At 44.2% G+C, this 17,181-nt stretch overlaps 1 protein-coding gene across 1 annotated transcript in view; it reads right to left on the bottom strand.

Moving 5' to 3' along the window:
* Positions 1–3,719: 3,719 nt before the first annotated feature.
* The window catches only part of sdc2 (syndecan 2), a 96,554-nt gene continuing 83,092 nt past the window's right edge, over positions 3,720–17,181 (bottom strand). Inside the window, exons 3-5 of the mRNA XM_052022631.1 lie at positions 6,682–6,833; positions 6,183–6,327; positions 3,720–3,883 (exon numbers count right to left, since the gene is read on the bottom strand). Of these exons, the coding sequence (XP_051878591.1) occupies positions 3,720–3,883; positions 6,183–6,327; positions 6,682–6,833 (461 nt within the window). The remainder of the gene's footprint in view (positions 3,884–6,182; positions 6,328–6,681; positions 6,834–17,181) is intronic.

The raw sequence follows: 17,181 nt of genomic DNA, 5'->3' as shown, positions 1-17,181 counted from the left end.
AGTGTGGCAATCAGAACTTCACACAAAGCTCCAGCTGCAGTCCAACCATTTTACTAAATGTTTCAACCAAGCATCCTAACTTCGATAATCTCTGCCCGACCTACGAAGGCAAGCATGCATTATGCCTTCACCACCCGATCTACCCAGGCTTCCACTTTCAGGGAACTATGGACTTGAACCCCAAGGTCCCTCTGATCATCTTCATGCCCTGCCATTTACTCTACCCCTATCTGACATTCCAAAATGCATCATCTAGCACCTGTCAGAATTGCATCCGCCAATGGTCTGCCCAGCTCTTCAATTGATCCAGCTCCTGCTGTGGCCTTAGTCTATTTTCCTCACTATCCACCACATATGCAATTTTTGTATCATCTGCAAACTTAGAAATACAACTGCAGTCACGGCAGCCAGGTTAGTTGTTACTCACCTCATTTCAACTTCATTTGGGCCAAGGAGAATGAGATGAAACAGTATCCTCCACAAAACAATTGAAATTCTCTTTGATTGAAGAATGCAATAAATATCTCATAAGTTTTATTCGGGACACAAGAGGCTGAAGAGAGTAGGTGGACACAGCCCAGTGCACCATGGGCACAGCCCTCCCCACCACTGACAGCATCTACAGGAGGTGCCGCCTCACAACATTGGCTTCTATCATCACGGATCCCCACTATTGGTATTGGTTTATTATTGTCACTTGTACCGAGGTACAGTGAAAAGCTTGTCTTGCAAACCGATCGTACAGGTCAATTCATTACACAGTGCAGTTACAGTGAGTCAGTACAGAGTGCATTGATGTAGTACAAGTAAAAACAATAACAGTACAGAGTAAAGTGTCACAGCTACAGAGAAAGTGCAGTGCAATAAGGTGCAAGGTCACAACAAGGTAGATCGTGAGGTCAGAGTCCATCTCATTGTATAAGGGAACCATTCAATAGTCTTATCACAGTGGGGTAGAAGCTGTCCTTAAGTCTGGTGGTACATGCCCTCAGGCTCCTGCATCTTCTACCTGATGGAAGAGGAGAGAAGAGAGAATGTCCCGGGTGGGTGGGGTCTTTGATTATGCTGGCTGCTTCACCAAGACAATGAGAGGTAAAGACAGAGTCTAAGGAGGGGAGGCTGGTGTCCGTGATGCGCTGGGCTGTGTCAACAACTCTCTGCAGCTTCTTGTGGTCTTGGGCAGAGCAGTTGCCGTACCAAGCCGTGATACATCCAGATAGGATGCTTTCTATGGTGCATCGGTAAAAGCTGGTGAGAGTCAAAGAGGACAAACCAAATTTCTTTAGCCTCCTGAGGAAGTAGAGGTGCTGGTGAGCTTTCTTGGCCGTGGCATCTACGTGATTTGACCAGGACAGGCTGTTGGTGATGTTCACTCCCAGGAACTTGAAGCTCTCAACCCTCTCGACCTCAGCACCATTGATGTAGACAGGTGCATGTACACTGCCCCCTTTCCTGAAGTCAATGACCAGCTCTTTTGTTTTGTTGACATTGAGGGAAAGGTTGTTGTCATGACACCATTCCACTAAGCTCTCTATCTCCTTCCTGTACTCCGACTCATCGCTGTTTGAGACACGGTCTACAATGTGGTATCATCTACAAACTTGTAGATGGAGTTGGAGCAGAATCTGGCCACACAGTCATGAGTGTATAGGGAGTAGAGTAGAGGGCTGAGGACACAGCCTTGTGAGGCACCAGTGTTGAGAATAATTGTGCCAGAGGTATTGCTGCCTATCCTCACTGATTGTGGTCTGTTTGTTAGAAAGTCAAGGATCCAGTTAGAGGGAGGTGTTGAGTCCTAGGTCTCGGAGTTTGGTGACAAGCTTGCTTGGAATTATTGTATTGAAGGCAGGGCTGTAGTCAATAAACAATAGTCTAGCATATTGTTTATTGACTACCTGAGTCTTGCCCTCTTCTTGCTGCTACTGTTGGGCAGGAGGTACAGAAGCCTCAAGTCCCATACCACCAGGTTCAGGAACAGCTACTTCCCTTCATCCATTAGGTTCTGGAACCGACCTGCACGATAGTGTAGCGGTTAGCGTAACGCTTTGCAGTGCCAGAGACCCGGGTTCAAGTCCGGCCGCTGTCTGTAAGGAGTTTGTATGTTCTCCCCGTGTCTGCGTGGGTTTCCTCCAGGTGCTCCGGTTTCCTCCCACGTTCCAAAGACGTACAGGTTAGGAAGTTGTGGGCATGCTATGTTGGCGCCGGAAGCATGGTGACACTTGTGGGCTGCCCCAGAACACTCTACGCAAAAGATGCATTTCACTGTGTGTTTTGATGTACATGTGACTAATAATGTTACCTTACCTTACCTTAACCCTAACCCTACCTCAGCAACGGAACACTACAGACCAGCTCTCGCACTACCACGGACTTGTGCCTGGTTGTATCTTGTTATTGCACAAATGTCTTGTTTTTGTATTAGGGTTTGCATTTTGCAATTTTTTCCTCTCTTTTTACTGTCTTGTATAATTTATATTGTGTCCTGTCTGTATCTACCTGTGATGCTGCTGCAAGCAACAATTTTTCATTGTATACTGTATGTACCTCACTGTACTCATGCACATGGCAATAAACTCGACATACGTGACTAGACTACAAAGGAGTACCCTGTGTTATATAATTGGTAACAATGCTCTATTTAAGTGTTAACCAGAGTTGCTGAAAAGACACATGAAGAGGCAATGGTAATTCATCAGTGGGCTACATAATTTATTCAGTAGTTTATGTTCCCCATTTCCAATTAAAACGCGTGTTGAACTGTAAAAACCATAGCACTTAAATTAACTGACCTTACAAATTACCATACATTTGCTGATATCAACCAGAAAAAAACCCTGCAAGACAGCAGCAAAGGAACCAGAGAATTGTAGGCACTTAATAGGCTTATGAAAACCTGTACCTGTTGATTTTTAAAAGGTCTGGTCCAAAATCTTCATTTCCTACCAAATTAAAAAAGAAATTAATACAAAAAAGATAAAATTAACATACATCTGTGGTTGTATAAATCTACTGCAGCTTAAGTCACTAGTCTTTGGGTCTGTTCAGGTTTAGCATCATTTTATATCAGATCTTATGTACAGGAGATCTGCAAATACACATGGGCACAATTTTACAGAATGTTGCCAAAAATAAATTTTGTACTCTGTTTTCCAGGTATTCATTTGCTAGATGCTTATCAAGCACAGTGTAAAATAACCATCATGATACTACTGTTCTATACAAAGTAGAGATCCATGTTTACATAGCTCCCATAGCAGAAATTACATTTACACATATTTGAATTATTTGAAGACAAATTGCACCATGAAAACTATAGAAAGGCATTTTAACATATCTGAAGATAAATTAATGAACATTTTACTTGCAAGATCAATTTTATATGCATTATGACTAAATTATAGAACTCTGATAGAAAATTTAAGAAAACAGAAGAAATATCTTTCATACTTTCTTTCTGTCTGCAGATGTAGTTTAACATGTATTTCTTCAAATTCAGTGAGTGGACACTAAGCCACGATTCACTGTCAAAATCTTAAGCATTAAGAATAGATCAGATGGCATTTTTTTTAAAGAATATAGGAAAATGTTTTAAATACAACAGGGTTTGTTATAAGAAAGCCTGAATGGCTTTTCATTAAGAAAAGGTCTTCATTATCTCTATGCAAAAAGCTTTAATTAATATAGTTCAGCGATCTCACAAATAGAGATACTTTGAAGGTTTATGCATAAAATTCCTTGGTTGGTGCCTTTTGATAGGCTGCAGTGGAAGGCTTTCGTTCACCAAGGTCATAGCTCCCTTCATCCTTCTTCCTCATGCGGTACACCAACAGCAAGATAAGGAAGATGGCGAACAGAAAGCCAATGACTCCTCCAGCAATAACAGCTGCAAGGTAGATATTAGAATAGTGAGATAAATCTTTGCAGAAATATTCAGACAATTAAATACATCTGTGCATGGAGTACATCAAATTAAAAACAAGTACCTTATTCACTTTTTGTTGGCATCATTTCAGTACTGAATTGGAAGAAATTGCCAGTGGACTACACACAGAACTATTTCACATTTTGAACAAGATTTTTCTACTGCAGTCACCCAATTTAGTTCCAGGAGAAGGCTGCAGTGTGTTATTGGGGTGCCCTTCCATTGGCTCATTAATATTCCAAATTTTCCACTGCAGGTAAATGAGGCCCTTACAATAGGACTGTAGGGATATCGAAAACCCTTATTCTCAGTTGTGTCCTATCTTGTGTGTCCTTGGCGCTAGGAATGCCCAAGGAGCACAGGCTTGCTACAGTGGTTTGGGGAAAGTTCTAACAGGTACCCAACCATTCTTCACCTGCCTGCACTGGGCAAACCACATTATCCTGCACCAAAGGCGACAGAGCTTCTGGCTGTTGCGTTGGCAGTGCTGGTCCAAAAGGGAGTTAAAATACTCAGATTATTTTTGTTTTTACTTAGAATGCTGTTCAAATGACTTACTCCATTAAAACATTGAGTTCCAAAGTCAAAATGGAAAAGACACTATGGCCATGGACTAGCAAGAAGACAAAATACTGCTGTTCAGAACGGGAGAAGGGGATAAAATGTGTGACTGTGAACCAGCCAGCCCAACACGGATAGTGGGTAAGCTCCCAGACACTAATAATATGGGTTAAAAATTAAAAACTCACCGAGATAAACATTTATAGCATTGCATAATATAAAGTATACAGACTAGAACTGTTCCAACAAACTAATTGGTTTACAATGAAAGCTGTCTCTAAAATACTTTTTTGTTTTTTTTAAAAGACAGATCAATGAGTTTACATCAATAAGCCCACCATGTCCAAGCCAACAATCAAGTCCCCATCTATACTAATCCCAGTTACCAACCACAGCCTTCTAGGCCTTGGTGATTCAAGTGCTTGTCTAAATACTTCTTAAAGTACTTGCCTCCAATACTCACTCAAGCATTGTATTCCAGATTCCAACAACCTTCAAGTAGAAGGTTTTCCTCAGATCCCCTCTAATCCTCTTACTCCAAGCCCATGCCCTTGGTTTTTCTGGGACCTCTGCAAAGGGGAAGGTCTCCTTCCATCAATGCCTCAACTTCACATACTACAGTCTCCTCCGATCCATGGAAACAAATCCAACCTCTCCAGTCTCTCCTCATAAATGGACTGCTCCATCCCAGGCAACATCCTAGTGAATCTCCTGTGCACCTGATCCAATGCAATCACATCGTTCCCAGTCTGTAACAGTTACAGCTGTACACAGTACTCCAGCTCTGGCTGAAGCAATGCTTTATAAAGTTGTACCAAAACCTCACTCCTCTTGTATCCTGTGCCCTGGCTAATGAAGGAGAGTACCCCAGATGCCTTCTTCACCACCTTATCTACCCACGTTGCCACCTTCAGGGATCCTTATACACAGAGATCCCTCTGTTCCTCAGTACTCCTATGGCCTACCATTCATTGTGCATCTTGCCCTTATTGGCCCTCACAAGTATCACCTTGCACTTCTCAGGATTAAATTCCATCTGCTATTGCTCTGCCCATTTCACCAATTGATCAATATCATCCAGTACCACAGCTTCTCACCACTATTTGTGTCATCTGAAAACTGGCTAATCCCATCTCCTACACTATTTCCAAATCGTTAATGCGTATAACAATCAATTAGGGCCCCCACACTAATCCCTCCAGTATGCTGTCACAGGCTTCCAATCACAAGAACAACCCTCCATTATCACCTGCTATTGCCAAGCTAAATTTGGATCCAAGTTGCCCTGGATCCCAAGGGCTGTAATCTTTTCGATCAGTCATCCATGTGGTATCATGTCAAAGTACTTGCTGCGATCCATGTAGACCACATTAACCGCACTGCCTTCATCAATGCATTTTGTTACCCCTTTGAAAAATTCAATCAAACTGGTGAGCAAAGATCTTCTCCTAACAAAGAATTGCTAATTCTCTTTGATTAATCCCTGCTTGTCCTAGATTAATCCTGTTCCTCAGATTTCTTACCTCCCCAACTTCCTTACCATTGACATTAGATTTAAAGTCTGATAAATACCCATCTTATCCCTGCTGCCCTTCTCAAATAAAGCTGCCACATTTGCTGCCCTCCACTCATCTGGCACTCATTTGTGTTCTATCATTCATTTAAGGAAGCACAAGCAAAGCATAAAGCTTCTATTTACCTGCAAGCACTTCTGTTCTCTGGAAAAGGCTTTCTGAATGTTTTTTTGCAGACACATCGTCATCATCAGTATTAATAGTTGGCTTTTCAATAACAAAGTCATCTCCTTTCTTTGTCTCCTCTTTAACCAGGGTGTCTACAGTTGTCTGCGATAAAAAAAAGCAATGAAGGAAATGAAAAATCAATTCCAAAACAGGGTTTAAAAGGAAATAATGTAATTTTAAACCAAATACAAAATCTACTTGTTCAAAAAAAGCCCTAGCAATAGATAATCGAGTACTTTGCACAATGGGTCTCTGTAAATATGGTACAGGTGGGGAGGGAGTAAGGCAATCCAAGAAATTCATTCATTACAAATGTACATATGGCTGTACACTATCACAGAACAGTGACGACATAATTAAAACCAACTCTTCAAAAACACAGTACTGTTAACTAGTTTAAGAAAATTAATTAAATAATCTGAAAATATTCCTTTAATCCAAGCTGCATTGACTTGCCTCTGTTCGGACAGGCTTCCTAACCATCTTTTTCTGTGTAGTTGATTCGACTCTGACAGTTACTGATCTTGTGGCATCAACAGTTGGCTTGATGTCTGGGTTTACTTGTACAGGACTGAAGGTCACCATTTGTATCTCAGTTTCAAAATTCCCTGTGGAAAAAGGTAATCCATCTCAAAATCTATCCAAGAAATCACTATAGGTTGCAGGTTAGGTGCTAACTGTGGTAAATCTAACAGCAACAATGCTATTTACCTTTCTGAATGCTTAACTGAAAATCAAAACATTTAATGATCATATTACTAAATGAGTAAGGGTTTAAATTGATTAAGGAAAATTATACCAGATTTCAGTAAAAGTAGACCAGAAATAGCAAATTTAATGTAAATAATTCTCAGAGCATGGGAGGCATTTGTGAAGCAGATTCAAAAGATTCACAGTGAGCATGTTCTCACAAAGGGGTGGGACTTACAAATCCAAAATCCCTTGGATAAGAAGGTGCACCGAGGGTAAAACCAGGCAAAAGAGGCAGGTTTACAGATACAGAGAACTTAATACAGGACGACTCTAAGGAGTGAAATTAAATGGGAAGTTAGAAAAGCAAGGAGAGGTTATGACAAAAATATTGACAAGTAAAATCAAGGAAATTCCAAGGACCCTCACCACCCAGGACATGCCCCCTTCTCGTTACTACCATTGGGGAGGAGGTACAGGAGCCTGAAGACCCACACTCAATGATTCAGGAACAGCTTCTTCCCCTCCACCATCAGATTTCTGAACAGTCCGTGAACCCATGGACACTACCTCATTATTCCTCTTTTGCACTATTTAATTTTTTTGGTAACTTATAGTAATTGTTATGCCTTGCACTGTACTGCTGCCGCAAAACAACATATTTCACAACACGTCAGTGATAATAAACCTGATTCTAACAGCAGGAGGAGAACTAACAGCAGGGCCTATTAGGGGCCAGAAAGGTAACAATGTGTGGAGGCAGAGGTGTGGGCAAGGTTTTAGATGGACGTTTTGTGACATCTTCACAAAAGGGATGTGATGCCTACGCAGGAGTCCTCCCACTGTACATCGGGGACCTGGGGTGGAGGGTGCTGCACTGGGCCGTGCCGTGCAACTGATTTTTGAGCCAGTTCACCAACACCCTGGCCGCCTGTCACTTCTGCGGCCAGGAGGAGACAGTGTACCACGCGTATGCGGAGTGCGAGAGGTTGCAGCCCCTCTTCGAGTATCTGCGGGGACTGCTGCTTAAGTTCTGGTTGCACTTCAGCCCGGCGCTGTTGGTTTACGGGCACCCGGTGTGGCGCGGGGAGGGGCACACGGCAGATCTCCTCGTGGGTCTCCTGCTGGGCCTGGCCAAGCTGGCCATCCACGGGACGCGGCGGCGGGCGGCCGAGGGTACCGGCAGGTCTGCCTGCCTGCCCGTCTTCCGCGCTTACGTGTGCGCGCGGGTGTGTTTAGAGAGGGAGCACGCGGTTTCCGCGGGCACCCTAGCTGAGTTCCGCGCCGGTGGGCCCCTCAGGGGATCGCGTGTGTCGTGGACGGTACGAACGCGATTCTTATTTGAAGTGTCGTGTGTTGCGTTAACGGGTGTAGCGTTGCGTGTGTGTTTCGTTAGTATTAGTTTGCATTCTCTACTGTAGTATGTCGTTGCTTAGTTTTTTCTTTTCTGTATTAGATGTAGTGTATTGACACTGGTTGTCTTTTTGTAGTGCTTTTAGTGAATAAACGTTTATATAAAATAAAGGGATATGATGCCGACATTGTAGTGAAGGTGGACAAGCACAAAGCATTGGACGGTAAAAAGGGAAAGAAGAGGTTTAGCATCTTTGAAAGTGGAGAAACCACTAGGTCCAAACAAAACATCTCAGACTGCTCAAGAAAACATGGGAGGAAATTGCAGAGACTCTGACCACCATTTCTCAAACCTCCCCTGCTTCAAGAGTGGAGCTCGAGTACTGGAGAAGTGTATGCAGTACATGTTCACACATTTACACAGCTGAATGTCTACTTCATTTGGTTGCTTACGTGGGGTAAACTTTTTTTTCCCCCCCAAAAGTGACTGCAAACTACAAGGTTTTATAAATAAAAGAGAACAACGCTCCTACTCTCACACAAGTGATAAAGTTGGGAAACTTGTCTGTCAGACCACAATCAGAAATAACCTGAATATATGTCATCCACACTAGCAGATAAACACTATGGCAAAGCAAGGTGTTTAGAAGTTGAGAATTCTGTAGCAAGTGAATCATCTCCTGGCTCAAAGTCTTTCCACCATCCACAAGACACAAGAAAGCAGTGCAATGGAAAACTAAAGTTTGGATGTGTGTGGTGCCAAAATCACACCAACAACTCCACACCAACTAGGGCAAAAAGCAGTCCCCATGACGGGCATTCCATTCACTGCTGTAAAAATTCACCACCATCACCAGACCAGGTACAGGTGCAGTCACTTACTACGGCATCTTCAACTCTACATCATAAGTCTGCAAATTCTACTTGTTGGAAGGACAAGGAACTTGTGAACATCACCATCCAACTTCTGTTCAAAGTAACACACCAACCAACATTTATTTTTTCATTCCTTCATCAATGCTGGGGCAAACCTTGGAACCCCCTTTCTAGGAGCACTACGAAGATGGACTGGAAATGCTAACCAACACTTTTCCAAAGGGAAAAAGGCAATGGCCACTAAACTTCTACATTGTCAGGGAGGTTGACACCCTGTAAGTGAATATTGCCTTGAAATTGCCTCAGAAAGAGGTAGGATTCTAGATATGGGAGCCAGCCATTCCTGTACATGCGCGCTCTACATTGGTGAAACCAAACACAGACTAGGTGACTGTTTCGCAGAACACCTGCGCTCCGTCCGTAACCGCGATCTGCATCTCCCCGTTGCCAGTCAGTTCAACTCCCCCTCCCACACTATCGCTGATATGTCAGTCCTCGGCCTCCTCCACTGCCAGGAGAATTTAAGCACAAACTGGAGGAACAGCACCTCATTTTCTGTCCTGGAACCTTGCAGCCTAACAGCATGAACATTGAATTCTCCCACTTTAAGTAATCTCCACACCACCACCCCCCTCCTCAACCATGCCTCTTCTTTTCCTCCTTACCTTTGACCCATCCCCCGGTGGATCTGCTCTCCCCTCCTCCCCCACACCTATCACTACCTCTCACCTGCATCTACCTCTCGCCACCCTGTGCCCACCCCACCTCCCCTCTTTTGTCCACCTATCACTGCTCTGCTTTTCCCTCCTATATATCGGGCTTCCCCTTTTCCTATCTTCAGTCCTGAAGAAGGGTCCTGACCCGAAACGTTGACCGCCTGCTTTTCTCCACGGATGCTGCCTGGCCTGTTGAGTTCCTCCAGCATCATCGTGTTTTTCGTCTGGATTCCAGCATCTGCAGTCCTTTGTTTCTCTCATGTGCGCTCTATGGCAGAACTCAGATTGCTAACTTCTGTTTCCTCAAACACATCTTGACTTAAAAAAACCTCAGCATATTGAAAAGCTGGACAAAAAAAGGCATAGTTAACAAGTGATAATGCAAGTCAAAGTCGTTATCAAAATTAAACCCCCAAAATATTTCAGTTAATTTTATAAACTCTTTAGGGAAGCGATTTTCAGGTGAGTAGGGAGGAGGGGAAGGGGAATGTTCCCATAACTTTGGGGCAAGAGCTGTCTATCTCTACAAAAAAGTATCAACACTATTTTCATCATTTGACAGTGTTCCTGAGGTTCTTACATCAAAATTACAGTTAATGGGAGAGTCCAAGCAGAAATTCCATGCATCTGGGAAAGCTGCCATCCCAAGATCATCTATCGTTGGAAGGACACAGAAACAATGCGAAAAATCTACAAAAAAGCTTCCAGACAAAGCTAACTGGGTAAAACATGGAAATTTGCCATAAATAATTCTGTTTATAAAATCTAGGTCTAGCATAAAAATTGCTTGCATTCTTGAGGAACAAATTGAGCCTGTGCTTCTCACATTCCCACAAATGATCTTGAAATACTGAACAGAACCACTCACGCATCACCCAGATTTAAAAGATCAGAATTTTTCCCATCCTCAGTATCGCCATCCTGCATCAAAGCAGCCGCCTGATAAGAAAACGACACAGATTTTCATATTCAGTTCAAAATTCTGGGTTGCTATAGAGCAGGGGAGCTGCCACGTGGCCTGTCATGCCTAAGAGGACCTTTGGTAGAGTTCTCCCAAGTATGCACTCTCCTTGTTACTCATAGCCCTAGAAGTGGGTCATTTTCAAGCATATATCCAATTTCTTTTATGAAATTACTTTCAGGCAGCATGGTATTGTTTGTAATAATTTGTTAAAAGCCCCTTGTTCAACTGAACCTCTTTGCACTTAATCTTACACATTCACCCTTCTTTGTCCTACTCAAAACTCCTTAATTTTGAAGTTCTTAACATAATACCACAGGCTGAAAGAAGAAAGATGCTTGAGAAAGAGAGGCACACAATCTACGGCAAAAAAAACAAACTGCTGGAGGAACTCAGTGGAACTATTCTGTTCCAAGTGGAAATAGTTTATTCCAAGCAGGGCCATCTCTGTTTCTGTGCTCTGTGCACAAGTGAAGTCCCACAGCCTGGGGAACATGCAGCTGTGTGTCCTGGGCACTGCCTGACGTGTGGTGCCCAGAATTAGACCCAGCAGAGACCCAAGTGGTGTTTTTTTTCAGTTGCGTATCTTTTGCCTCTATTTACAAGTTGTAGGATTGCATCCATTTTTTATTTAATGGCCACATAAACCTGTGATGCTACCTTCCAAATTTTGTGGATGTTGCTAGGCAAAAATCCCTGAAAGGTCTTGAGAAAACGATGTACTTTGAATATACTAAGGTGACAGATTGTTCGAACCTGTCAAATCATTTGAATTTATGTGAGTTTCATGGATCTGATGTCCAACTTGGGGTCTCATTTACCTGTGTATTAAACTAATGGAAGTAGCAATCTTTCGCACACGGGCCTCCACATGGCATCCTCTTCTTTGGTGAGCAGCTACGAGGCAAGAGAGAAGCTGCTAAATTACCGAATGTTCACTAACATTCCTCTGGACAGGCTAGGATCAACTTCCCCACACAGCAGTCGTTGACTTGCTGTGACAGGTGACTGTGGTAGGATTAGAGAGAGGGAGGGACCAGGCCAAGTGAGGCTCGGATCAGGAAGGAAGCACACAGCTTCAATCCAGATGGAACTAATCTGCTTTCTCAATAGGGGTTTCTGGCCTCGGAAGATTCAAGGACTCTCTGCTTGGTGCTTGGGTTAAACAGGGAGGGTGGGCAGACAACAAAAGGGGCATCCTCTGTGATAGAACAGATCCTTCATTGTGTGGCTCAGCTCTGTGATCTACTTAGTCACAGAGTAATACAGCACAGAAACAGGCCCTTCGGCCCAACTGGTCCATGCAGACCAAAGCATCCTCCCTGCTAGTCCCAGTTGCCCATAACCCTCCAAGCCCCTCCCCTCCACATACCTATCCAAATGCCTCCTCAACGTTGCAATTGTACCTGCCTCGACCACTTCCAAGAGTTTGGAACATGTACAGCCCTGTCTCTGGATACTGCTGGGCTGGCTATCAAAATGATTTCACAACTTTGGAAGCTGACATCCTTGATTCTATCCCAACTTCTTACTTCTGGAAAAAATCTGATTCTAGGGAAGATAAAGAGAGCCATTCTGTATTCAAGAGCTTGGGAGTTAGCGATATAAAACATCGCTCATTCTCACAGAGCATTTTAATGTTTAGGCATTTCCTTTCTGTTAAAAAAGAGTGGAACAAGATGGTCTACATGCTCTTTTGAAAATCACTTACCCAAGTGTCAAATTAATCTGAGTAACATCTTAATCCAAGCAGATAGAGGTGGTTTTGCGGCAGGTGGTGGTGGGATTTACTGCATTTTGCAATGTCAGTAAAGTCTTGAGACAGAAATTTTATCTGATGCAAGATTACTTACGAGCAGCGACTGTAGTGTGCTACTTCAGTCTGCCTGGTGTGAGGAGTTTTACATCTGATAAAACAATACTCGATAATGCAAAGAAATGTGGTCTAACAAAATAAACATCCAATAAATTGTATCTATTTTCAGATTAGTGCAATTTTAAAGTTTACAAAGATTTAGAAAAAAGAAAAAAGTTTTGATCATCCAATTCTGTTAAAACACTACATCCCTCAGCATAATATAGCCTATGGGCCAAGGATTTGCATGTTTCTTATGCATGAGCTGGGCAAAACCCATATTTGCCAGATGGAGCAGATATTAGAACATTACATTACAGCACAGGCCCTTCAGCCCACAATGTTGTGCCGACATTTTATCCTACTCCAAGATCTATCTAACCCTTCCCTCCCACATAGCCCTCCTTTTCACCATCATTCATGTACCTATCTAAGAGTCTCTTAGATGTCCCCAATGTATCTGCCCCCACAACCTCCTCCGGCAGTGCATTCCACGCACCCACCACTCTCTGTGTAACATAAAAACTTACCTCTGAAATCCCCCTATACCTTTGTCCGATCACCTAAAAATTGTGCCCCCTCATGTTAGCCTTAGGTGAGGTTTAAAGGTCGGCACAACATTGTGGGCTGAAGGGCCTTTATTGTGTTGTACTGTTCTATGTACTGTATGTTCTATGTCCACTCAATCTATGCCTCTTATCTTGTACACTTCCGTCAAGTCACCTCTCCTCCTCCTCCTTTGCTCCAAAGAGAAAAGCACCAGCTCACTCAACCTATCCTCATAAGACATGCTCTCCAATCCAGGCAGCATCCTGGTAAATCTCCTCTGCACCCTCTCTAAAGCTTCCACATCCTTCCTATAATGAGGCAACCAGGACTGAACACAATACTCCAAGTGTGGTCTAACCAGAGTTCTATAGAGCTGCAACATTACCTCGTTGGCTCTTGGACTCAATACCTCAACTACTGAAGGCCAACACTCCATACACCTTCTTAACAACCCTATCAACCTGCACATCAACCTTGAGGGATCTATGGACGTGGACCCCAAGATCCCTCTGTTCCTCCACACTAAGAGTCCTGCCATTAACCATATATTCTGCCTTCAAATTCGATCTTCCAAAGTGCATCACTTCACACTTTTCTGGGTTGAATGCCATCTGCCACTTCTCAGCCCAGCTCTGCATCCTATCAATGTCCTGTTGTAACCTACAGCAACCTTTTGCCCTATCCAGAACACCACCAACCTTCGTGTCATCTGAAAACTTACTAACCCATCCTTCCACATCCAAGTCATTTATAAAAATCACAAAGAGCAGGGGTCCCAGAACAGATCCCTGCAGAACATCACTGGTCACTGACCTCCAGGCAAAATACACTCCATCTACAACCACCATGTCTTCTACCGATGAGCTAATTCTGAATCCACACAGTCAAGTTTCCCTGGATTTCATGCCTCCTGACTTTCTGAATGAGCCTTCCATGAGGAACCTTATCAAACACCTTATTAAAATCCATGTACACCACATCCACTGTTCGACCTTCATCAATGTGCTTTGTCACATCCTCAAAGAATTCAATCAGGCTCGTGAGGCACGACCTACCCTTCACAAAGCCATGCTGACTGTCCCTAATCGGCCTATGCTTCTCCAAATGCCCATAAATACTGTCTCGAAGAATCTTCTCCAGTAATTATTAACGGCTTATGGTCGCAGTGACAAATGGGGGCTTAGTGTCCTTGTTTAGCAGTACATGGGGAGTGGGTTCGGGATCTGCTTGACTATGGGTGAACTTAGAGCAGAAAGCTTCTGAAATAACTATTAATAGCAAGCAGTAAGTAGGTCACAGCACAATTCTGAATGGTGGCATGGATCACCAGCGAGCCACTGCCAATGGCCAGATCAGAGGCCTGGGGAGAATCATTCTGTGAGCATTCCATCAGTTGTACGTGGAATGCACATGGGATTAACGCCTTCAACTCGCGTGGTGGTAAGTTCAGGAACATACAATCATGCACAACTCCTTCACTGGAACAGAATCTGGAAAGTCCTTGACAACTCTGGTTAAACCACACTTGGAGTATTGTGTTCAGTTCCGGTTACCTCATTATAGTAAGGGTATGGAAGCTTTAGAGAGGGTGCAGAGATTTACCAGGATGCTACCTGGATTGGAGAGTGTGTCTTATGAGGAGAGGTTGAGTGAGCTAGTGTACTGTGCTGTAATGTTCTATGTTCTAACTCACCTAGCAAAACCATGACACCATTGGTGGCATCCGTTAGTTTTACGAGACCATGGATCTGCACATGGAGAGTCTTGCTTCAGTCAGTAGTGGTAGAGCAGCATCTGTTGTGACTGTATGGGAGTGACAGTCTCAACTGCAGCGACTGCACTTGAAGGCGCTGTCCTCCTGTGTTGCTTTGGTGCTGTTTTTCCGGCGAGTGCGCTTTTCTTCAGCAGCTAGACTCAGCTTCTCTTCTCCTCCTTTCAGACCTCTCTGTAGTTCCAGCCTCCAGCGAGAGCGATCGCTTGCAATTTCTTCCCACTTCTCAACATTCATGTTCAGTGACTTCATATCTCTCTTACAGACATCTTTGAAGCGAAGATGGGGCCGTCCTTGTGCTCTCTTGCCAGAGGCCAACTCCCCATACAGCAGGTCTTTCGGGAGCCTCCCATCTGGCATGCGATGTACGTGGCCCAGCCAGTGGAGATGACGTTGTTGAAGCAGGGTGAAGAGGCTGGGTATCTGAGCGTGGGTCAGGACTTCGTTGTTGGTGACTGTCAGTCCACTTGATGTCCAGGATGTGTCTCAGGCTACGAAGGTGGAAGCCCTTAAGATGCCGCTCCTGTCTGGAGTAGAGGCTCCAGGTCTCGCTGCCGTAAAGCAGCGTGCTGAGGATGCAGGCCCTGTAGACTGCAACCTTGGTGCGTGTTGTCAGCTTTCTGTTTTCCCAGACTCGCTTTGCCAACCTGGCGAATGTTGAGGCTGCTCGTCCGATCCGTCTGTTGATCTCGGAGTCTAGGGAGAGACTGTCCGTGATGGCGGAACCAAGGTATGCGAACTTGTGGACTACCTCCAGCTTGTAGTTGTCGATGGTAATGGCAGGGGGGTGCTCAACACCTTGACCCAAAACATTCGTCTTCTTCAGGCTGATGGTCAACCTAAAGTCCTGGCAGGCTCTTGAGAAGCTGTCCACGAGGCTTTGCAGTTGCTCTTCAGAGTGTGTTGCCAGTGCCGCGTCGTCTGCAAACAACATGTCCCTGATGAGTACTTCACAAACCTTGGTTTTCGCCCTTAGCCGAGACAGACTAAACAGCCTCCCGTCCGGTCTGCTGTGGAGGTAGACACCATCTGTTGATGTTCCAAAGGCGTGCTTCAGCATGACTGCGAAGAAGATGCCGAACAGGGTGGGGGCAAACACACAGCCCTGCTTCACACTGCTGCGGATGTTGAAGGCCTCTGAAGAAGAGCCGTCAAACCGAACCATGCCTTTCATGTCTGTGTGGAATGACTGAACTAGAACCATAGAAAACTACAGCACAGAAAACAGGCCATTCGGCCCTTCTAGTCTGTGCCAAAACATTATTCTGCTAGTCCCATCTATCTGCCTCCAGCCTCTCTCGTCCAATTTACTCTTAAAAGTTAAGAGTGAGCCCGCGTTTACCACATCAGATGGCAGCCCGTTCCACACTCCCACCACTCTTTGAGTGAAGAAGTTCCCTCTAATGTTCCCCCTAAACCTTTCCCCTTTCACCCTAAAGCCATGTCCTCTCGTACTTATCTCTCCTAATCTAGGTGGAAAGAGCCTACTTGCATTAACTCTGTCTATGCCCCTCATCATTTTGTAGACCTCTATCTCCCCTCATTCTTCTCCGCTCCAAGGAATAAAGTCCTAACATGCTCAATCTTTCCCTGTAACTCAACTCCTGAAGACCTGGCAACATTCTAGTAAATCTTCTCTGCACTCTTTCAATCTTACTGACATCCTTCCTGTAGTTCGGCGACCAGAACTGCACACAATATTCTAAATTTGGTCTCACCAATGACTTATACAACCTCACCAAAACATTCCAACTCCTATACTCAATATTTTGATTTATAAATTCCAGGATGCCAAAAGCCTTTTTTTACAACCCTGTCTACCTGTGACTCTACTTTCAAGGAATTATGTATCTGAACTCCCAGATCCCTTTGTTCCTCCGCACTCCTCAGTGCCCTACCATTTACTGTGTATGTCCTCCCTTGATTTGTCCTTCCAAAATGCAACACCTCACACTTGTCTGCATTAAATTCCATCTGCCATTTTCTGGACCATTTTTCCATTCGGTCCACATCCCTCTGCAAGCTTTGAAAGCCTTCCTCGCTGTCCACTATCCTGAGGAGCCTCGAGGGACAACCAATCCTGGCGAGGGTTCTAAACAGGCCATCTCTGCTCACAAGGTCGAAGGCCTTCCTGAGGTCAATGAAAGCAACATAGAGCAGTTGTCTTTGCTCTCTGCATTTCTCC

The sequence above is a fragment of the Pristis pectinata genome, chromosome 9 (genome assembly GCF_009764475.1).
Source record: "Pristis pectinata isolate sPriPec2 chromosome 9, sPriPec2.1.pri, whole genome shotgun sequence".
Classification (NCBI taxonomy): domain Eukaryota; kingdom Metazoa; phylum Chordata; class Chondrichthyes; order Rhinopristiformes; family Pristidae; genus Pristis; species Pristis pectinata.
This window is presented reverse-complemented; position numbering and strand designations above follow the sequence as displayed.